The sequence below is a fragment of the Anabrus simplex genome, chromosome 6 (assembly GCF_040414725.1).
Source record: "Anabrus simplex isolate iqAnaSimp1 chromosome 6, ASM4041472v1, whole genome shotgun sequence".
Taxonomy (NCBI): Eukaryota; Metazoa; Arthropoda; class Insecta; order Orthoptera; family Tettigoniidae; genus Anabrus; species Anabrus simplex.
In genome coordinates this window covers 188,671,720-188,696,569 of record NC_090270.1, presented here as the reverse complement: position 1 = coordinate 188,696,569, position 24,850 = coordinate 188,671,720, and the positions used below count along the sequence as shown (strand labels likewise).

At 37.4% G+C, this 24,850-nt stretch overlaps 1 protein-coding gene across 3 annotated transcripts in view; it reads left to right on the top strand.

Annotated features, from left to right (window-relative positions):
* prd1 (pruning defect 1) overlaps positions 1 to 24,850 on the top strand; it is a 256,253-nt gene that overhangs the window by 216,963 nt on the left and 14,440 nt on the right. For all 3 annotated transcript variants that reach the window (XM_067150112.2, XM_067150110.2, XM_067150109.2), the window contains one exon: positions 5,301 to 5,420. In XM_067150112.2, coding sequence (XP_067006213.2) covers positions 5,301 to 5,420 — 120 coding nt within the window. The remainder of the gene's footprint in view (positions 1 to 5,300; positions 5,421 to 24,850) is intronic.

Sequence of the window (24,850 nt, the reverse complement as noted above, 5' to 3'; positions counted from 1 at the left end):
CCATTGTTCGCTTTAATGACAAATAAGTGTAGGCCTATGCCATAAGTAGGCCTACTACATGTATATGTCACAATATTCTGATTCATTGTTTCAGGAAAAAGTTGTGCCAAAACAAGGCAAATTCTGAAGGCTGGATATCGAACTTGGAGAGATAACATCATCCCTCTCCTCCCAGGTTCTGCTGTACAGAAAACATAAAATGGGTCTACTTCAATGCTCTCAACTTTCTGGAACTCTTCATTGCTGGAAAAAGGTACAATTCTGTAATATTTATTTTTAAAAGTAGGCCTACACTACAGACCAGTGTTATAGTTGTGAAAGAGTGAGGGGAAGATTCAGTCTGTAGGCCATAAGTTCCACCCATCTGTTCATTAATTTATCAGATATAACTGAAAGTAATATAATATAATCCAACCTAACAATCATCTTACTAAAATAATTATTGAAAGTAACAATTTCATAAGCAGAAGGCTTGTGTCCAGACTAAAATATAGCTCCAATTTAGAAGAATTGCATTAATATGTTGTTCATTTTTTTCAGTTCTGTAACAAACACATCTATGGAAGTGGCACCTAATGTGTGAGAGCCTTTTCACCAAGCTGAAATAGAGGAGGAGGAAGCAGAAATAATTTGTGTTGGAGGGGTCTTACTCCTACAGATCAGAAATTACTGAAGGGACTTCAACTTCCAGTCCAGTGGCTTCTGCTTCCACAAACAGCTCTGCCAGCAGTTAAAAATATAAGAAACAGAAATGTGAAAGTGACAGTGACAGTGATGTGTTAAGTGAATATTTAGAAAAGATACTGAAAACTGAAAAGAAAATGTAATCAGTGTTATTTTTAGTGTCTTTGTGATGACATGGAAAGAATGAGTGTACTAGGTCGAAGGGTTTTCAAAGTTAAAATTCAGGAACTGTTGTATACAGTGTTAGATCAAGAAAGAATCAAATAAAATTTATGTTCTTGAGAAATGTTCTACTTTTTTAATTAAATCAGTTTTTGTTATAGCCTACTTATATATCAATATTTATTTGAATCCTCAGTGAGTTATGTGTATTAGCACCTGATGGGAAAGAGCCTTAACTCCAATTTTTTTAAATTATTAGCATTATTACAACATCTTAATTTGTATATTTTATGTGGTAGAACATGTATGGTTTACAAGGAAAGGAGTATTTTGAAATACATGTAGTAGGTCCCTTCTGTGTGTATGTAGTATGCAGTTGTACAGCACAGGTGGTCTGAAACCAGACCGGCGTATTGATAGTTCTGTCCAAGAGCTGACTTCCTTCTTTTGGTACCTATACTGTTGATCACAACTGCAAACTCATTGCATTAGGTATGTACAGCACAGGTGGTCTGAAACCAGACCAGTGTAAAGACATGAGTAGTTTTGTCCAGGAGCTAACTGTCTTCTTACAGAATACTGTTGAACACAACTGCAAGCTCATTGCATTGGGTTTACTGCATCTATATTCAATGTTGCCTACTATACTGCCATCCTGGAAGAATACACATCCTAAATACCTATTTGAAATTATCTACCTGTTCCAATTTTGTATTCTCAACCTGACATTCAGTTCTATTACTCTTCCCTACTGCCATCACTTTAGAATTGAAACGACTAATTTTCATGTCATATTCATTGCATCCTTTTTGAAGTTGCAAGATATTAGATTGCACAGTTTCAATAGACCAAATCGTTTGCATAGGACAAAATTCTTACTAGAGTTATACCTGACAGAATCCCTCCCTGCCACCTTGTACCTTTGTAACTTAGGTAGCCTTTATCTCCTCATTCCAAGTACTCTCCTGCCATTGGTACCTGTCTGCACCAGCAATCGCTACTTTCATGTCTGTTACCGTACTTATAATTTATTAATAACATATAGGCCTACAGGGGGCATCAAGGTAGACCGATTATTTTATTTCTTGTGCTGTAGATCCATATAAACAATGAAAAACAAAGACGAAAAATTCATTTGTAACTATTTTGACAGGTGTTTCTACCAAAGTTTTGTAGATTTTAATCTACAACATAAAAAAAACTGTATTTTGTGGGATGTGATATTAAGGGGATATGATAGCAGAACATGTACATATTTATAAAAAGCATATCCATATGACAGTTACATGCTTGTAATAAAAGGTTGAGTAGATTAATTACCCTGTAAATCAATCCAAGATCTTAAAAGACCCATACACCCTACTCTGTCAAACATTAATTTATATAATTGGTATTTACAAACAGTTTTGACAGGCAATGTAAGATATAGCAAAATTAAATCATTTACCACCTGAGCAACAGGCCTAAATAACATTTTACTGTAGATGGCAATAGTATTTAGTTGTTAGAAAGGCACACTCTTCACTTCTAAAAATAGAAGGCAAGGTGCTTGTTATTAGCACCTATTATTTTTTGCAGTGTTTGGTTCTCATTTTGGGTTAAATTGAAGGCAAAGTTTTCATTTTCCTTGAACTGATTCATAAGGAAAGTATTTCAGGATGGATAGATAGGCTTGGTATTGTTCATATCAGTAAAGAAGTTACATATGAACAATACACAGAAAGGCAAAATCAACATTGAGGTAAGAAAGAGAGTCCTACCAGACCTTTGCGGAAAAAGTTGTTACTCTGTACCAAGGAGTTTACCAGTAACTTGGATGGAAGTGCAGGATTTATATTAATTGGTTTATTATTGTCAAGTGAGCAATTAGAGCAGCTTGCCAGTGCGAAGTTTGGGGGGACAGTACTTTATGCTTAGTGATGAGGGTAATAAACAAGACCTTGTGTGTAATTTACATGTAGTTGTGACAAGTATCAGTCTATTACACTGCCAACTTATTAGAACAATATTCCAGAAGCTTTTCCTATAGTTATTAAGCTAGTGTAGAGCACTAACCTCACCTGAACTCCTCAAGAAATGTACACATATGTGAATACACAGAACCCCAAAGAGAATTTACTTCGGAAGAGATGTCCATAGACGACCTTTCTTCACAGCCATTTGGTAAAATTAGCTGCTGTAGTCTTCAATGATATAAATTAAGACAGGATTGTCATTCTTGCAAAGTTTGGATATGGACCTAGATTCTTTGAACAAAACACAGTAGGCCTACAGAAATTCAGCAACATCTTTGTCATGAAAGCAATATGATACTATTCTGAACATGGCACATTAACAAAGAAGAGGAGAGGCAACAAGAGATTTGCAGAGGATCATGAGAGAGAGAAACAGTGTAAGGAACTCCAATACTTTTATCATTTTCACAATATTCAGAGCATATGTGCATTTTTTTTTTCTTTCAAAATTATTTACAGGATTGTAATGAAACTTGACACATTATTTCTACATTAGGTAATGTAAATTTTGACTGGAAGCATTTCTTGATATGTCTATTGTTTTGGTAGGTGGGATCACACCAAGTGGTATGGAAAAAAAAAGCTGTTAACCTCCATCTAATAAACACCTCAAAATATCATTTGAAAAGACAGTAATTATGCTCCAAGATCCAGCATCATTAAAACAAATAAGCATAAATGGTATTAGTCTTATATTTGAAGTACAATGAGCCACTGTTGTGAGGCTTTTGTTGGAACTTTGACCCTGTCAAGAATTCTGGCTGTAGTGCTCTATGAATGGCATCACATATAATAGGAACAAATCCACTGATGTATTGTGAGCAATCCTAAATCTGTATGAGTCACCAATGTCCAGAAACCTGTAGGCCTAAATAAATATATTTCCACTGGTCATTGTAGCACCTTCAAATTATGAATTCAAATTGATGTAGGCTACATAACCGTTTTCAGTCCTTTTTTTATCAATACTTTATTAGAATCCTACAGAATGCAAAGAAATGTACCTGCCACTAATCCTTTATTTGATCTTATTTTGCCACGGACATACAGTAGTTGTTTCGGAGGTGAACATCACTTCTGACTTTAAACCTAAAAAATCGTTGTGAAAATTGAATTTAACGATAGTGTCAGCCTTTCCTCAGAACTTATACTTTTCCTGTGATTTGTTTGCCTGATATTTATTAGTGACTACATTTTTTCCTCTAATTCCTTATACCGTAATTATTGATGAACATTCGGTACTAGTTCCTGAATTTTTCTTCGTCATTCCACAACGAAGGCACACTTTGGTGGAATTCTCCATGGCTCTTTACCTTGTCCACTGCGATCGTCTGGTTCTTTCCTTTCTCCTAATATATTCATAGGTTAGAATCATATTTCCACCCGAATTATCGCTTTCACAACACATTCTTTTTCTCCCGTGAATATGAATACGTCTGTAGCCTGTACGGTACTGGGCGGGAATATCAGCTGTTTCCGTGCAGTCGATCCCTCTCGATCGATGAGCAGTGTGACAAGGTAAATGAATTTAGTCGTTAGTACTCGATGCCAGTTGGTCGCTCTTCATCGTTCGATGCCCTGTGTGACAGCGGGCTAACCGTGCTTCCAACTTGCTTGGTCGTTTGCGTATCTAATGGTGAACTTGATTACTGATATTGATCCCTGTATGTCTTTGCAGTGTTTCTTTCACTTTCTGTTCCTTATGTGAAAATCTACAGCCTATTTCCAGTCATTTGACTGGGTCAGGAATGGAATGAAGTCACCATCTAGCTAGCAGTGAGGATAGGAATTTTGCTGACTGCCCAAACTTTTTGCACTCCTCCGGGGCAATGATTAATGACTGACAGATGAAATGATATTGGAGAGTGATGCTGGAATGAAAGAACACAGAGGGAAAACTGGAGTACTCAAAGAAAAACCTGTCCTGCCTGTGCTTTTGTCCAGCACAAATTTCATATGGAGTAATCAGGATTTGAACCACAGAACTCAGAGGTGAGAGGCCGGTGCGATGCCTCCAGAGGTACCATTTTTCTTCCGTATGCAGATTGAATATTACAGGTAGTAAAGGATAGCCTTGAAGTAGTCCTTTCTTATCTTTGCTGCACTTGTAGACATATCATTTTGCAGACTAAGTATGATATTACTCAGACTGTTAAGAACTGGTTTTCAACAAAATGCTAGGGTTCATAGCTACGTCCATAAAAGCTGCTCTGGTTGTTCTTTTCTACTGTCCTTTAATGTGCTATAAATCAAAAGCTCATATGAAATCACCCTTCTTGTTAGTTTTCTCCTATGATCAGTGCTGTAAGTAAATTTATTAATAGACAATATTTTAACCTGGGTAAGGTAATTGTGACATTCAGACCTTTAAGTGTGGTGTACTTTCTGTGTACTGTGTACTGTTAGAATGATTTACTCTATGTTGTCACTTGATTACAGGAGTTTACCTGTCGGGAAGTGCATGAATCAAGTGGAGATTGGGTGCTATACTTTGACTCCACCACTGAAATGATGGCATTCCAGCATTCTACAGAGCAACTATGGACTCGCTTAACAGAGGTATAAGAACTTCCTCAAAAGTGATCAAGCAGAGGGTCACTCCAAAACTAATGTATTATCTTTTATACAAAGCCTAATTTTCTTTCTGCACCCTCACAATTTCTAGACTATATACAAGAGTGGACAATGGTACTTTCATGATTTATACATTTTTTAAACGTAATTGACCAATAATTAGAAATCACAAGTATAGATACGCATTAGAACAAACTTGCAACCTACCAATACATTCAGTGGGACTCACCTTCATAGTCGAGAAGATTGAATAGTTGAAAGTATTCATTATATAATGCAAATAGTAAGTGGTTCATATACTGAACATTAAAATGTTTTTGGTCGAAACCCTCTGGAATAAAAGTTCTGTCTTTTAAAACAATAAATAGATAAAAATATAATAAAAGTGGACAATGGTACTTTAATGAATTAGATTTTTTAAATATAATTGACCAGTAATTGGAAATCACAAGTGTAGACACTTATTGGAACAAAATAGTGTAAACGTTATATTGAGCAAGTTACAAATTCATTCAAAGGTAACCTTGCAGCCGAGAAGTCTACTCCAGTCCAGATTGGGAATGGGAAGGTGCAGCATCCGGAAATCCAAGGTCTATCCAAGGACAGGGCTATCCGTAGTGTAGTTTTACCATGAGTCTTTCTACACTCACGTCTGGCAAATTTCATGGTATCACTGTGCCTTGGGCACGTATCCCAATCCTGGACTTAAACAATTACAGTTACACACACTAACAAAGACCCCACAGTTAGACAGGTTATCAGGTGATTTACGCACTCATCCATACACGGCTAATAAACAGAATTGCAATGCCCCTGATATGAACCAACATCATACGAATGGTCTTTATACTTTGTGCTAAAATGACAGTGAAATGTGGAGTGGCAACATTGAGACTATCCTGGAACAATGCTAACAGTAACAACAAATACAGGATATATAGATGTATATGAGAATACCAAAACATACTATTGTTTTCCAGGTATTGTTGTAATTAGGCCTTGTTTATGAATAATGTATTTAATATAAACAAATATAAGGTGAAAACAAAGAATACAAAGCAAGATACCGAAAACCCTAGATAGCTATCACAGATTTACAAAGTGACTGTAAGCTGATAGTTTCATTTGCTTCCGTGATGGGAGTGCAACTGAATTCAGTCTCCTTCATTTTTTATTTTTTTGTGAAGTAATCAACTTATGATAGTTCAAACTATCGACTAGTTTGATAGTTATTAGTCAATGGTGCACAACTCTAGTTGAAACAAGTGTATGGAGATGACACTAACGACGGAAGTAGACCTACTAGTAAGTCACTGGGAACATTAAGATTCAGAGATCCCCTGGCAATGGTAGATCACATATCATACAGACACCTGATAATATTCAATGGTTTAGCAACATGGTTTTGAACAACAAATATGTAACTGTAAGCGAAATGTCACACACACTTGAGAAATCAAAAGTATGCAGAATACTGCAACAGCTGAACAGCTAAGGTTCAGTAAGGTTTACTCCAGTCTGGTTCCGAGGATGTTTACAGTTGTCAACAAAAGAACAAGAAAGATTGTGTGCAATGAACTCTTAAGCCTTTACCAGAACAGTGGGGATGACTTCCTTTCAAGAATTTTGACAGGAAATGAAACATGGTCGAGTTTGAACCAGAGACAGAGAGGCAAACAGTGGAGTGGCATCATCTGAATACAACCCAGAAAAGACAAACGAACAAGTATCTTCAGTGGGAAAAGTGATGATTACTGCTTTCTAGGATTCCAAAGAACTCCTGCTTGTGGACGTCATCTCAGGGAAACAGCATTAATTCCAAAGCATATGTGGTAACTTCATGTTCAACTGAATTTTGTTCGATCATATTGACATTGGCAGGGTGTTTTGCACGACAATTCTTGACCACATGTCGGTCAAAGCTGATGACACTATACAGAAATTGAGATAGACAACCACACCTGCCTACAGCCCTGATTTGGCACATTATGATTACCATCTCGTAGGTTAACTGAAGGACTTACTCTACAGTAAGAGATTTGAAGATAATAACCCCATTGTGACAACTGCTACACAGTTGCTTAGACATACGAGACCAGATTTTTATCGTGCAGGCATAGATGCACTCCTTCCAAGTTGACGTAAAGTAGTTAAAAGGGATGGAGATTTTCTAGACGAGTAGCATAGTACCCAAAGGATGTAATATAACTGTATAATTAACAAGGATATAATAATAACAATAATTGACTTTGTAAAAGAATATGGTGCCTTCAATTTTGGAATGACCCTCAGAGAAAGAGAGAATGACCATGAAATCCTGAACATAATCGTCAAAATAGAAATAGAGGCTTCTTTTTTTTTTTTTTAAGATCTCAAAAAGAATGTAAATATTTATAGTTTGTCTTTTGACCTCAATGTTTGACCCTTTAAAATAGCAGTCACCATCATTGAGTAAACAACTTATAAATGTGGACATTACAGTGAAGTGCCCCTATTATGAATGCTGAAATTATGAATTTTTCAGAATTACAAAATAATTATCTAGTCCTTGCCATTTTACTATGTATTTACTGTACACCTGAGTCTGGTTAATCCGAACTGAAATATTAACTTTTTAAAAAATTCTCTTATTGAAATGAAAGAACATATTATAGAATGAAGATTTACTGCATTTTATTAGTCATATTTTACTAGAATAACTTAATGTAAACATAATTACACATCATAAATCATCAGTCACTGGTTGTTTACCTGTACAAAATCTGTTAGTTTCTTTTGCCGTAGTGATCGGTATCTACTCGAAGATGCAGTGTTAAACCAGCATCTCATAAACATCACATCAGTGGGCGTAGCAGCGGAGTGTTGCTCGACGTAGCGTACGGCAAGTTCTAAGGCGGCTGTGGCATCTGAATGTGACACTAGTTGTTCATTGTGGTCTTCTTCGTCGTCACTCTGTTCCTCATCAACTCCAGATTTTTCTCCACAATAGCTACAATTTCTTAGTTTGTTTGTAATTGATAACAGTCAGCTTCCATCCACTCGCTAATGGCATTTTCATTGTCGTTTTCTCCTCTACCGGTACCCTACTGTAATTTATAGTCTACAGTACTTTATTAATGTAACTGCTAAAGAATGGACATTTCAAGTTATAGTATGTACTGTACTGTATTGTAGAAATTATTTTCCTTAGACGGTTGAGGCACTGGCCTTCTGACCCCAACTTGGCAGGTTTGATTCTGGCTCAGTCCGGTGGTATTTGAATGTGCTCCTCGTGTAAGTAGACTTACGGGCACGTAAAAGAACTCCTGCGGGAGAAAATCCCGGCACCTAGGCGTCTCCGGAAACCGTAAAAGTAGTTAGCGGGACGTAAAAACAATAACATTATTATTTTAAAAATATTTTCAGGTTAATCCGAAAATTTCGTAATCCGAACAGACTCCGGTCCCAATTAGTTTGGATTAACGAGACTCTGCTGTATTTCCTCCAACCATTCATTACATAACACAAGTAGTCAGTGGTTCATTAACTGAACATTCAAATGTTTCTGGTTGAAACTCTCTGGAATAAAAGTGGACTGTGGTACTTTAACTAATTTGATTTTTTTAAATGTAATTGACCAATAATTCAAAATCACGATGTAGACACTCATTGGAACAAAATAAATGTTATATTGAATGAGTTTCAAATTCATTCAAAGGGAAACCTTTGCAGCCGAGAAGTCCACTCCAGTCCACCTTGGGAATGGGAAGGTGCAGCATCCGGAAATCCAAAGTTTGTATTTAGTCACTGACAGGGCTATCCGTAGTTCTTAACATATCTGCGTGGATTGGTAAGCACAGATTGCTTACAATTTTTCTCCATTTCTTCAGTAGTGATTCTGATCTCCTTAGTGATGGTGGTAGTACGTTGCTTAAGACCGGTAGCTAGTGTGTGGTGGTAGGACAAATACAACCAGTAATGAGGTACATTGATTTAGTTGGGTATCTATTATTTTGGTATGAGCAGTGTTTAGCCAGGTTGAGCAGTATTCAGCAACAGAGTAACAAAGAGCCAGAGCAGTGGATCAAAGGACGGAAGCATTAGCTCTCTAAAAGTGCCTGTTAGTTTCTGGAGTTTATTATTCCATGTTTTAATCTTGGTAGCAATATGTGAAATGTGGATCTTCTATGTCAATGATCTGTCCAGTGTTACTGCTAAGTGTTTGAACGTGCTGCGGTATTGGAGGGTCTGTCCTCTTCAGTGTGATCATTGGATTAAAAGCTGCATGTCTGTTGCATAGGTGAAATATGTAGATACAACTGTTTTTTAAGGATTAAGTCAGAGACAGGATCATTGGAAGTAAATATCCAGCTTCTTCAGATCTGTTGTAATTGTTCATTCTGCTTCAGAGAAACTTTGATCTTGACACACCAAGGCAATGTCATCAGTAGGGATCAGATGTTTAGGAAAAGTCATATTTTTTCTTTGTCTCTATTTTCTTGCCTGATTGGATATTGGTGCAAATGAGGTGATTATCGTCACAATTAAGTGATGTTTATTTGTCGTATAAATGCATATTTTGGCTATTTTCTGTCATAAAGTCATATTTTGAGCTATTTTTGTAGAAACGTCATATTTCGGCCGTATTTTGGTGGTTTGGCGACAGCTGTAGCTGTGCAAAATCGTCAGCTTTCCGAATAATGGACCATTTATATTGGTATTGAGAACTAGTATTCACAAAACTGCTTTTCCGTACCACATCTGTAGTTAACACAAGTGGAATACTCTGCCTCTTCTATCCAGATTGCGCGGGAATTGCTTTCCAACAGTTTGTCAGGAAATCTGGGGTATATTAAGTCGAACTTTGTAATTATCGAGTGCAATTACTCGTTTAGAAGCTGCTAACTTAGAAATTCATGCAAGTATTGAAATTGTGAGAATGTTGAACATTCATCACAATAATCAGATGAAATAGTTGGCATCAGTGTAAAACGAAAACTTCAAAACGTGCTTAATTGAAATGACAGTTTTCGTTGTATGTGCAAGATGAATGATGTTCTTAGATGAGAAGTTACCAGTACATTTCAAGATGAATGCATACTCGACAGCAGTGATTTAATATTATGTAAATATGCACCAGTAACGTCTTGTAACGTAGAAAGGAGCTTCTCTTCTTACTAGAATGTGTTAAGTGATAATCGGAGTTCTGTCGCGCCTGATGCTTTGAAGATGAATCTTGTCATACACTTCAGTACTACCCGCGGACCGGGCGAGTTGGCCGTGCGCGTAGAGGTGCGCGGCTGTGAGCTTGCATCCGGGAGATAGTAGGTTCGAATCCCACTATCGGCAGCCCTGAAAATGGTTTTCCGTGGTTTCCCATTTTCACACCAGGCAAATGCTGGGGCTGTACCTTAATTAAGGCCACGGCCGCTTCCTTCCAACTCCTAGGCCTTTCCTATACCATCGTCGCCATAAGACCTATCTATGTCGGCGCGACGTAAAGCCACTAGCAAAAAAAAAAAAAACTACCCACGGAGAAGAATGAAAAAGTTATGTGAGTTTGCAGTATTTGCCCTGACGCCGTACCGTAATGTATCGAAAGACTTCTACTTAATTTGTTTTGTGGTGCTCAATTTAAACTTTAACGCATTTCGGTAATATTAATGTAATCTGGGCTTAAACGTTCCAGAATAATTTTTAAAAGATTGATTTCTAGTTTTCTCTATTTCAAAAGACCAATTAAGGGTGCAAACATGTTTTAAATTTTAAAATGCTTTGTGATCTGATAATCTTAGCCAACTTAGTACTTTACAGGTATGTATTTACAAATGTTTTATAAGTGAATCAAGGGCAATAGACTGTGAATAACTGCTAAACATGTACAGTAGAAGGCCGCTATAGCGAGTACGGCATATAACGAGAACTCCGTTATAGCGACGACTTTTTTCTGTCCCTTCAAAATTCCTATATTGAACTGTGTATCGTCTTTCGGTTACAGCGAGAACCCTCTCACTGGCGCATCCATTATTATGAGCGATTAAGCACACGCGATTTTTTCTGTTACCGATATTTATGCACCCCAGCGACGATATTGTATGCGATCGATTACCTTCGGCATCGTTTTCGCGCTATGTGCACTATTTAAAGATAAAAATTTCATTGTTCCGTATTGAAAGTATTAACGTTAAAATTGAATAATTGAAAAAGAGGTTCAACCTATTCAATACGTAAGAGAAAGAAATGTAGTGATTACATTCTTATTTAATAGTAATTAGAATTGGGACCGGTTTCGACCATAGTCCAGGTCATCGTCAGCCGATCAAAACATAAAAAACATGAAAAACAATGCATATGAAAAAGAAAAAGATTAAGTGAACTCTGGATCGGTATAAGAGGCAATATAAAATGATGAAGAGGGTAGAAACTGTGAGTCACTTAAAAGAAAACAGTGCATAATTTTATGAATGGTGGTACGGCACACGCAATGATAGGTAAAGTCTCACAATGTTTATGACCTTGAGTGTGCCGCCTGATCACCGGGAACTGGCAGTTTGCTTCTATAAATCTATTCATCTTCAACTTCAACATATTGATAGATCTTCATATTGCCCCCATCATGCCGGGCTCAGCTCGCCGGTGAGCGAGAGTCTCAAAGGTAGACCGTTCGCTTATCGGCTGTGCAGAAAATTTTAAAGGCAGGAATAGATGAAGGACTAGCGACAAATGAAAAGAAGCTAAAATAGGTTTTATACATTTATTAAAAACTATCACTCTTCCAATAAACAAGTAAATTTACAAAATCTGGGAATAATTCTTGAAAATCTCTTCTCCTCGTGCTATCGTCTATAAGGAATCTTGATCAAATTAAAGCTCAACGAATGTTCTTGTCTGTAATAATAATAATAATAATAATAATAATAGGGATCATTAATTTACTATAAAATGGATTGAAAATCAAAATAATATCTGGTATCACTCTCTCAAATAATGATAATTAAATTGCTTAAATTAAAATATTCCTTCTGGATCTCGCTTAATTCTACAAGAAAATGATCATTTCCTTTCCCTTATTAAAATTATTGAAAAATGATTAATTCAAGAATTTGTGGTTAATAAGTCTTCCTTAGACTTTCCCTTCATAAATCAATTCATTTTTATAATTATTAAGTGACTGAACTTCTCATAATTAATTCTTATTTGATCTCATGTCAACCTAAACGTTACTCGTTTTTATGCAATAAGTGACTGTACAATAACTATAAATTCAGCCTCGTGACATCAATCCACGGACGTTGCCTTCTCTTATTCAATTTATTTTAGTGAATAAGATCCTAATCTACCTTAAATTATAATAAAATCTTCTAAAGATTCATAATTCATCAAATCACGGACACGCGAAAATAACGTAAATCGGTCAAAATTTGACGCGCGCAGTGGAGAACATCATCATAAAACCATTCAAGAAAAATCACAAAACACAGAATATAATCAAATCACACATCACACATTCACACACAGGTACACGACAGTATTACAATATTATTTACACGGACACTAACCCATTATTATTAGTTTTTGGATTTATTCCAAATTAGGGAAATCATTCTCTAGATGACAATATCGTGTACATTCCAGGTGTCGATCTAGGACGTGATAGAGTTGAGGTTATCACTTTTATGCAGAAATTAATTATACAACGATGTTCAAGGGAATCCTTTTAAACAGAAATCATCCAAAATAAGCAAGTAAAATACCTACAGCACAGGTCAAAATATTAGAATACGCGCTTACGGTACATAAGTTGCGGCATTTATTCTTATTCTCCTACTATATCGTGGCTCTCGATTAATCTGCGCTCAAGCTCGAAGAAATCATGTCCAGTGACACATTTCTTCCAAAAATGATTCTAATGGATGCATAAATCATCACACAAAATATAATGTCCATCTGCAAGTCATAATAAAATTAATAGCACAGTAAAATATATGTATAATTCATCATTACTCCGTCCGGAGGATGCCATGTTCCAGGCCTATTTTACATAAAGTGAGCACACGTTAATTCTTTCCAAGAACAAACCAACATTAAACCCATGACCTTATTCAAATTTTAGCCCGTAATTAGGTTTAATTATTTTTATTCATTATTATTATTATTATTATTATTATTATTATTATTATTATTATTATTATTATTATATTTATTGACCGTGCCTACTCACACTTGCAAAGCTATCGTACAAAATTATTCAGATGACTCTAAACGAACTCAAGTCCACAGAAATGTTGTATAATCGTAGAATGAAATTTGACACTCAAAAAAACACTAGAACACTGTCCTAATCTGTCTCAATTAATTTTCAAACTATTTCAAAATCATTCAAGATTAACGCGGAGGTCATTTACTTTTATTTCTCCTGCCGTCTTAAATTTTTAGGACAGTTGAGGTCTCTCTCGATGACATTCACTCTTATCTCTAACTAATAGAACCGAATACACATTCATTCCAGAGCACAAACTACCTCCCACCGAGGAAAGAAGAATGAAAAGTCAAACTACTGCTAAACTAATAGAAAATCTAAATGAATAAGGTAAGGCTATGTTTTACAGACATTTTACAGAAAGATAGAAAGATGAATTCTTAAAGAATACTCATGTGGCTGGTGTTAACTGGATTCTGGCCGATGACCTAGTACGTGGTCACATCACCTTCCATCGAACAAAGTCTTGCCCATGTCCAACGCCGTACATAATTAGTGACTCATGGAGGAGATGAAGGTGCACAGGAAACAGTAGGATTCATCTCGGAAAGGGATAGCCATCTTGAAGCGAGCTTGAACCAACGACCTTCCTTCTTCTGAGTTCTCGAAGAAAAGCTGAAACTAATAAAAGTCTTAGCAATAGTCCAGGATACACACGCGATGTTTAATAATTTGGAGATGGACACTTAACTTATGACAGTCATAAATAAATCGTAGAGAAGTTTTGAAATGCCTGAATTGCAGTTTATTCAGTCCTCAGTGCCTTCTCTAATGTAAAGTCTCCCAGTAAAGCAAACGACATCCAGTCTCGACCGTAGCTGCATTCAGAGTAACGCTCAAATCAAGTGTTCAGAAGTAAAAACCCTCTAAAATTTCCTTTGGAATTACCATAAATTCACTGTCTTAAGACGGAGGTGTGTCTCTTGATTATATCTGATTGGTGGATCTGTTGCATTCCTGTGAAGGTTGTCATTTTTATTGGCTGCCCTAGTTTCACGTCACACGACCTTGCCATTATTGATCGATTACAATCACGCTGCCCGCCTGATCACGTGGCACACACACATGTGTCTGAAGGACACCTAACAGGAATTTCACCCTACTTCCTCGTTCTCTTGGTAGGTTGGGAAAACCGGTTCGCAGGCGGCTTGTTCATGCTGGCACGGGAGTGTAAAATCTCACCCTCCTGGTGATCGAAATAATGTTTCAACTCACTGATGAAATAAATCATTCTCCCTTAATAAATTAATTCCACATTTGAAGGGGTCAATATGTTGTTCGATAGTGTTGTGACTTTGTGCCTGACGGTGTGTAAAACTGACCCATTTGACCGTTCTCAGCTGTTCATAAACATTTTGAGACTTTACCTATCATTGTGTGTACCGTACCACCATTCATAAAATTACGCACCGTTTTCTTTAAAGTGACTCACAGTTTCTACCCTCATCATCATTTTATATTGCCTCTTATACCGATCCAGAGTTCACTTAATCTTTTTCTTTTTCATATGCATTGTTTTTCATGTTTTTTATGTTTTGATCGGCTGACGATGACCTGGACTATGGTCGAAACCGGTCCCAATTCTAATTACTATTAAATAAGAATGTAATCACTACATTTCTTTCTCTTATGTATTGAATAGGTTGAACCTCTTTTTCAATTATTCAATTTTAACTATGTGCACTAGCGATTTCTCTCGTCGACATTTGAAGGCGATGCCGGAGTCGATTAGTAATATCCGTTGACAGCTGTTCCGTAAAGAAAATTCGAAATGAATGAGAACATATTTTCGTAATAAATGCGTAAATAACGTGTCCGATAATGGTTGTTAACTTGTTAAAAATTAAGGTTGACTAAACGACCACTTAATTTTGGGGCTAAATACTGCAATTAAATAAGAATGGGATACATCTCGAGATATAGCAGAGTGCTTAGTTGATTTCAGAGGTTAGTTTATATTTTGTCGCGTCTGGTTAAATTACGGAAAGGCTATTATGATAATTTATAGCGAGAAAGGTATACTTTCTCTACTGGCGCTTGAAGTGTGTTTTCATCATATGTATAGTACGGTTAAGTTAGGATATGTGACGCTGTTTGAATAAGAAAACTGAAACGTTTGCAACAAAATGCGATCGATCATCTTCGGTACGGTATAGTTTTCTCACTTTGTGCATTTGCGAGCTCTCTCGTTGACATTCAAAGGCGATGTTGGAGTTGATTAGTAATTAATACCCATCGACTGCTGTTCTCTAAAGAAAAATCAAAATGAAAGAAGATAACACGTTTTCGTAATAAATGCATAAATAACGTGGCCGATAGCAGTTGTTAACTCGTTAAAAATAAAGACTGAATAAACGATATCTTAATTTTAATGTTAGGCCTATATATGGAAATTAAGTAAGAATGCGGTACACCTCAAGATATGGCAGAGTACATCACTGATTTCAGAGGATATTTCATATCTTCTTGCATCTACTTACGGCTATTTACATGTAAATTTTTCGCGAGGAGGTTATTTCTCTACATGCATTTCAAATATGTTTTCATGATAGACTACATATACGGTTAGGTTAGGTGACGCTGTTTGAAGAAGAAAGCTGAGGTGTTTGCCACAGAAATCTCTGGAGTGATGCCGTATTTCTCCGAATCCAAGACTTTTTTTCTCAGAATCTCATGCGAAAACTCAAGGGTTGCTGCATTCGCGGGCCTCGCGGCCTAACAGTAAGTTAATGGATACCAATGGCAACTACCGCGGTAACCACGCTGCTTCTTTTCACATGCGCACAGAACTCGTTGACAATAAACGACTGTCTCTTTATTACACATCGCTAGCCACAACAACTGGTTGTAGAGTGCCTGTGTGTTTCTCAAATCTGCAGAATGGCATCAAAACATGCGTCCCTTCGAATTCTTAGAAAAGCCATGGCTACACAGTGGCAGAGTCATAACGCGTCTATTGTACTTGACGCTTAGTAAAATTAAGGTTTATAGACAGCAGGAATATTTTCGTGATGGATAGTCGTATTGTAAAGATACGTGGAAAAGGTATTGCCGGCAAATTTTCAACGGGTTCTAGTCGATATTATGATGCCAATTTTAAGTTAATGTTTATTAAACACTCGAAAATGTAGAATAATTGTACAGCCACAAGAAAATACGGCATAGGCCTAACTAAAGCCAATATTTGGTGTTAGCGTGAAGACACAAAGAGCTAAAAAAGATGCGTACTGTACAAAAAATGCATTCAGTGGCCCGCAACAAGGAAGCTTTAAAGAAGTCGAAGATGAAATTGTGAGGTATGTGCACGAAAAACACAAGGGCGGAATGGCCAAACCGTGGTGCAATAAACTTGTTCGTTGACTATCAACGTTCGCGATTAGGCCTATACATCGCTAGCAGCTGAATTTGGCCGAACCCGACAAGCGAGACGTGCGTGTAGCGGTAGTCGGTTATATCTGACGCTGCGTAAAATTAACAGTTTTATAGACAGCAAGAATAATTTCCTCATGGATCGTTGTATTGTAGAGACGCATGGAATAGGTATTGCCGGAAAATTTTCAACGAGTTCTCCTCGGTATTATGATGCCAATGTTAAGTTAATGGTCTTTAAACCCATGGAAATAAAGAATAATTGTGCAGCCGCAAAAGGAAAAAAAGAAATACGGCTTGACGAAAGTCAGTGTTCGGCGTCTAAAAATAGTCTAAAAATCCGTAGGCCTACTGTACAACAAGGCATTCATATGATTTTACAAACTTCTTTTTGAGCCTGATTTAAATTTTTTGAAGGAAAAAGTGGGGTTCATCTTGGATTCAAAGAAATACGGTACTATATCATAAGACTAATAAGAACACAGAGATAAGGGGGATGGATTTTGGGAGCTTCTAGATCAGACAACAACAAACATAAATAAAAATCACACCAAAATTTTCATTGGAGACGTTAATGCCTAGTTAGATAGGGAAAATAGATACAGATGTAACAAGGAAGTGGCCAGCACAAAGAACAACAAACAGGAATGGCATAAGACTGGTGGAATTCTACAGAAACCATGAAATGATCTCAAAGCTCAAAACTCTGAAATATACAGACTATAACAAAAAGGAGAATGACAACTGGATCATGCTTGTGTGGATAAGAATTACCACAGGGAAAACTACATTGTGAAAGTTCTGAGAGGGCCAGATCAAATAAGGTAGATGCTCAAGTAGCTGATAATTTTTTTTTAAGTAGCCCAGGAAAAAAATATATTCCTAAACAAATCACATATTACCTCTATGTACCATCATCAGATAGAACACTTGTGACCAACAAGATGCATAAAAATAAAATATTAATGAAATTAATAATTATCACTTAAAATTAATTTTAAATGTGTGTTTTCATACCTGGTGCCGACAGCCCATTTTTTCTCGTCTCCTAAGGCTGATACTTTTTGCACCTATAGCTGACATAGATTATATTGTATGATTTATTTATTTATTTATTTATTTATTTATTTATTTATTTATTTATTTATTTATTTATTTATTTATTTAGTGTATGGCAACATATTGGAATATACAACAATATATAAATGATGTATTAAAATAAGTAGGGCGTTATCACTATTAGACATAAAACAATGTATAGAGTTAATTTGTCTATCCAGTTAACAGCATCTGGAGTCAGCGTTACAAAGTCCTTCAGATCTCCCGAGTATGACGTAATACTACATTGCTGCACAATGTGTTGGATGGTCTGGGGAGTCGCTCCACAAATACAAGATGGATCAGAAATTTTGTTCCATTTGTAGAGGAAGTCATTACATACTCCATGGTTTGTACGAATCCTGTTGGCAGTTTTCCACGTACGTCGAGGCAGATCAAAACCAGCTGGTTTAATTTGGATATATTCTCGTCGCCATAAGACCTATCTGTGTCGGTGTGACGTAAAAGCAACTAGCAAAAAAAAAAATTGGATATTTAAAACAGTTATAATGTCTGGTGGTGGATGTTGGATCCATTTTCCTTCTCAATGATCATTTATATTGAAGCCCGTATTGAAAAATTCAACAGCAGATTTTATTGCTAGATGTCTGGATTTTAACCTGCCAGATATTGCACTTGCAATGTAGTCATGAATTGGAAGGTCAGGGTGATCCAATATTTTCTTATATTCACATAACAAAGCATCCTGTCTTCTCAGTGCAGGTGGATGAATGTGACTTAAAGTTGGAAGTCAAAATGTTAGTGTAGTTTTTAGACAAACTGTGATTGTACGCATTGTAATATTGAGCTGGATGTCGAGTTTGCTGGTATGGTTGCTGTTTAGCCAAACTGGAGCACAAAATTCTGCTGTGCTATAGACTAGTCCCAGTGCAGAGAAGCAAAGTGTTGCAGCTGTTTATCTCCATGTAGTACCACACAGCTTTTGAAGGATGTTGTTCTTGGAACGAACTTTGGCTGTTGTATTATTCAGGTGTTGTCGATAAGTTGTTACGGATCAGTCAAGTGTGACACCCAAATACTTTGGAGTAGGATTATATTTAAGTACATTTTCATTAAAATAGATTTTCAGTTGTCGACTTGCCTATTTGTTATAAAAATGAAAACATGAAGATTCTGCTTTACTGGGCTTGGTGTGAGTTGTTACTTGTGGTAATACTGCCATAGGACTCAAAGAACGTTTGTCAATATCCTTTCAGTTTTCTCTATGCATTTTCTAATGATGCCAATGGCTAGATCATCTGCATGAACAAATTTCCTGCTTGCAGTATGAAGGACGTCTGCAATATATAGATTGTGGAAGACCGCTTTTCAAAGTTCCTTGCTTACTGATTTCCTTGCCCAGGATAACTTGGAAATATCTATCACATAGCATGTTATTTATTAATTGGGCTAGAGTTCTGCAGGGGATCACTCTTAAGAATTTTAAAAGGAGGCCCTCTCTCCATACTGTGTTATAGGCTGCTGTCAAATCAATAAATACTACAAATGCCTTCATACCTTCTTGAAAGCCTGCCTCGATATAAGTTGTAAGACTGTATGATGTAACAAAATAAATTACCCTATAATCAAACTTACTGATATCCTGTACACTATAAGCAGGATACTTTCCCCAAGCCTTGAACAGAAGAGTAGTTTTTGGTACCCTGTAATCTGAAGCTATCGTATTTACTGGTACCACCAGCAAGATACGTGCGACAAAATGTTTAAAAAGTACATGCCGTATATGACCTTTGGGTTATGGTTTCTGTCAGCTGCCTACACCTAACACATGAGATCAGCTTCAGGTTCCTTTATTGGAGAATCATAATATAAAAAGAAATATTATATATAGCTAGTACGTATGCATGTATGTCCAACTCTTGTCCCATTTATATACGGGGTCGTGTATGAAGTGAGATGAATATTCGTAGCAAGTTTTTTACAACTGGATGCCCTTCCTGATATCAACCTCATCAGGGGAGTTAATGAGATGGCATGAATGACGTGATATACCATAATAGGAAGGGAGAGAGTGAAACCTGGTGCCGGCACATAGCCTACTCCTGTCGAATAGTACCAAGGGATCTGCTCAAGGTTCTATGTCCCCAGCCAATGGACGAATCACCATCAACACCATCATATGACCTCATTCCATATGAGCACTGTGGAGAGGTTTGAATTTAATCCAGGTGTTTGGCATGCAATCCGATGATTAGAAATTGTATACCACCACCTCGGCTACCAACATTCTGATGGTGAAATTTTTTTGATCAACGGGACTCAAACTGGCTAACCACAGTGCCAGATATATAGACTTGATGCCTTAATGATCATGGCCACCATATCTGTATCTAGCTAGTATGAACTGAATGTTTCTAATTTGAAACAGACCAAAATAATTTTGCTCCCTAAGCTGTCAGGTATAGGTACAAGGCCCACTATGGTGTACAAATGGCTGATCCTCCGTCAGTTAGGTGATAATTCATACACGTTCATTAAACATATTATCAAACATTGATTTAACTTTCAGAACCCAATAAACTAAATATTTTACCTTATTTACTTGCACAAAGTTCCTTCTGAAAAAGGCTCAGGTTCCCTCCAACCTTTGTTTGCTGATGCTCCCCTTCATACAAAGGACTTTCAGAATTAGATCATAACTTTCAGTACTGCCAACTCATTATTCTTCCAAATAGGAACATTTAAACTACAAACTGATGCTAAAAGAAATTAAGTATGAGAGAAGATATTCTCATTTTTTTACATTTTAAGTTAGGCTGTCAGCTGTAAGTATAGGTGCATCTACCTTACTTGATAAAAATAAATTCACCCCATTGACAAAGAAAAAATCCCACTCCAAAAATAAGAGAACCTACGACCTTCATAAACAGATAAACAACTAGGAATATGAAGAACGAACTAGGAATATAAAAATAACATATGATCTAAAGGAAATAATTCCCCAACTGAAAGAAATAGCTGAACAAGTAGCCCCAATAAAACCAAGGTAAAAATATGAATGTAGGAACGATGAATGTGATAAAACAGTGGAAGGTAGACACCAAGCCTGGTTAAGGTATCAGAGTCAAAAAATGGAAGAATTACACTTGGGGCTCACAAAACAAAGAAAGAAAATGCAAAAAAGTGATAAGGAGGGTTAAATACTAATACCAAAAAGATATACTTCTTACGATAGAAACAAATAGCGAGAAAACAAACTGAAAAGATTACTACATAATATTTAGCAGACAGCTACAAAGATATGATCCCCCAACATTAATGTTAAAAGATAAAATAATATGATGGCCTATAGCAATATAAAAATAACATAAATTTTAGCAGAAACATTTAACAAATTACTAAATTGTGAGGATTCCCCAGAAACCCCAATTAAAACACCAGCAGAAAATATAAACCCACCCACAATCTATGAAGTCTACAAAGCTTTGAAAGAGCTCAAAAACTACAAAGCAAGTGGAGGAGATCAAATATTTCCAGAACTTTTCAAATAAGCAACAAATGCAATATCATGACACACAGGTAGCTTACGGGAGTCAAATCAAAAGACCTGCACCAGGCGAGCCGAACATGTCCTCGGGCACTCCCAGCACTAAAAAAGCCATATGCCATTTTTTTCATTGTAAATATAAACTTGAAATGAAACTAGGAGAATACTAAGGAGGTTTCACCCGTGAGGATTTTCTTAGAAGTTCCCCTATCAGGCGCGTCCCAGGTGGCGGATAGGGCCTCCCCTGGACTTGTCTGGAGGGACTGAGGGAAATAAAATACCCTCTTGTGGACAAAACACAGGTATTGCCAGAAAATGTCTTGAGGCATTGTGATTGTTACTAGCCCAAGTCAAGGCTTGGAAGTGGAGGCCTCGCCCACACATGCTAGACAGGCATTCATGGTTCCTCCACATGGGTGATAAGGTGGTTCAAGTGAAGTGGGGCTGGTGATTGAAGTGAAAGCTCACTGCGGGGTGCTGAAACCAACACATCACTTTGCTCTACGTAGCCTGGATGAGCCGCGAGTTGGGAAAGGGACTATCCCAACCCAGGGGGAACGTCATGGCTGTGAACTCAGTCATGATAATGCCAAGTGGAGAGCACGTGAGTGGGCCTACTGAAGGGGGAACAAACCTAGCTAGGTTCGGGGCAGGGGCGGACCGCTGGATGGACGACTGAGGGGCGTGGTCTCTGCTATGGAGAGCCTGAGTTGCGGGAGGACAATGTCTGGCTGTATGCCTCACCACGGATGGTGAGAATGACGCTCAGGACCCTAGAAGGGGCAAAAACCTATGATTGATTGAAATATGGATGCTTATAAAGAACCAATTTAAAAAAATTTGACATCAAGGAAAGCCAAGGAAGCTCCAGTAGACCAGATCCGGGAGCATGCCCAAGATGAAAAAAATGGGAGACAGAAGTCCCAATTGGACAGGCTGTCGCTGACTCAAAACAAGAAATGGCAACAGAAGCTCCAGTAGAGCAGACTGCTGTCAGAATCAATCAGCAGGATACCACACTTCTAACACACGAGAGGAGAGTGCTGAATGCCACTTCAATCGATAAGACAGGAAGGACAGTAGTTTTAGCCCTTGGTGAAAGAGACTTTGAAGAGCTGAAAAAGAGAAGCCTTAGGGCTAAGCGCTCGGACTTGGGCAGATCAAGTTTCAAGTCATCAGGGGAAAAACAAAACCCAATGTTGATAAAGATGGAGCTGAAGGTCTTTCAGGCCAATCTTCAGCTTAAAAAAGCAGCAGTGGCCAATTTTGCCAGGAAGTTCAGGTCTGAGGCTACTGACGTGGCTCTTATTCAAGAGCCATGGGTAGTCAAGGGCAGAGTAGCAGGACTGGTGGAATCTGGAGGTAAGCTGATGTACGATACAACATCGGAAATACCCAGAACGTCTTCTTGTGAACGGGAAATTAAAATGTCTTATGTTGCAGGAATACTGTTCACAGGACTTAACCGTGGCCAAGATTAAACTCTCTGATGAGGTTGACATCTGCAAGGCATCCGGTTGTACAAACTCGCTTCTCACTTCATACCCAACACTGTAGAGAAAAAGGGATAAGGGTTGGACATATGGGAGATTGTACTTCGAATTCTATAATGAACTTGGTTATTTTGAGATTGACCACAAATCCCCTTCTGGATTTTGGGCCAGGCTGAGTGGCTCAGACGGTTGAGGCGCTGACCTTCTGACTCCAACTTGCAGATTCGATCCTGGCTCAGTCTGGTGGTATTTGAAGGTGCTTAAATATGCCGGCCTTGTGTCAGTAGATTTATTGTCACATAAAAGAACTCCTGCGGAACTAAATTCTGGCATCTCAGCATCTCTGAAAATCATAAAAGTAGTTCGTGGGACGTACAGCAAATAACATTATTATTATTATTATTATTATTATTATTATTATTATTATTATTATTATTATTATTATTATTCTTTTGCCTTCTATCCTTGTGATTCAGTCGGTTCCTGATCAGTGTTTCTCATTTCTTGTACTCCAGTTATTTGAATCCCTTTGTAATCCACTTCTTGTGTCAAAATTTTGAGTTTTCCTTATTCTATGATGGAATTTATTTTGTGTGTTGTTGTGTTGTTTATCTGCCCTGCCTTGAGTCTATATTTTGAACTTGTGTCAGTCTTGGGTGTTTTAGATCCTCCGATTCATCCAAGCTGTCTTTTAAGGGACTGCCCACCGTATCCAAGTGCAGTCCTCCTTGGCTATTGCCCGGCAGTGGATTTTGCCTTAAAAGATTTCCTTCCATGTTTGACTTTCAAAGGAAGTCATCCTTGTATGGAGCAAGCCCGAATTACAACCATAGTTCCGTTTTTATGAGTTTTGACTTGACAGTTAGCCGGAAGTCAGCGGGTGGTGCCAAATTGCCACTAATACAAACAGCTGATTTACGATACACAACATGAACAGAAATGTAAATACTGGAATATAAGTCCATAATCGGTTATTCTTTGTAGCAACATACATGATTCACGTAAGATCAATAATGCACAACACATTTAGGATAAGGCTACAAGATAAAAATATGTCAATGCTCGAACAGATAAACCGTGAGAAAATTAAATTAAATTTCTACCCACCATGTAGAAGATCTCGCGTTGCTGTTAGATTCAGTTTCCCGTAACGAAGGAAATAATCCTACAAAGCGAATATACCACTCATTTCTCAGTCACTATCAACATTGCCATCGCCTGTTGAGGTTTCACTCTCGCTTGACCCTAAAGAGATAATAAAGTCTTCAACATAATCGTCTGAACTACTTTATGCCCGTTCCTTCTGGCTATCCACCACATAAACTGGGTACTGGGGCTTGTTTTGTTTCAAGAGATGCATAAGATCCCCCTTCCCCATGTCATCGCAAACCGAAATATTGTGCTCCTTCAACCACTTAATCAACTCATTCTTTCTAGCCACCATTGTTGGTGCTTTGTCAAGAATGACTCTCTAACATTAAAAACGATTTCCCGGGCCCAGCTCCTTAGTGGAGTACCTCGTCCGAAGGGCTTTCTTCTCTTGGGAGCTTCATCCTTAAACGTAGGCATCGACATGACAGAACATCAAATTCACACACGGGCCTAAAATTAACCTACTATATAACTACCGAACGAAATGTTAAACTAAGCTACTATATAAAATAGATCACCTGTTACACACTATTTACTACAATATAACGCACTATAC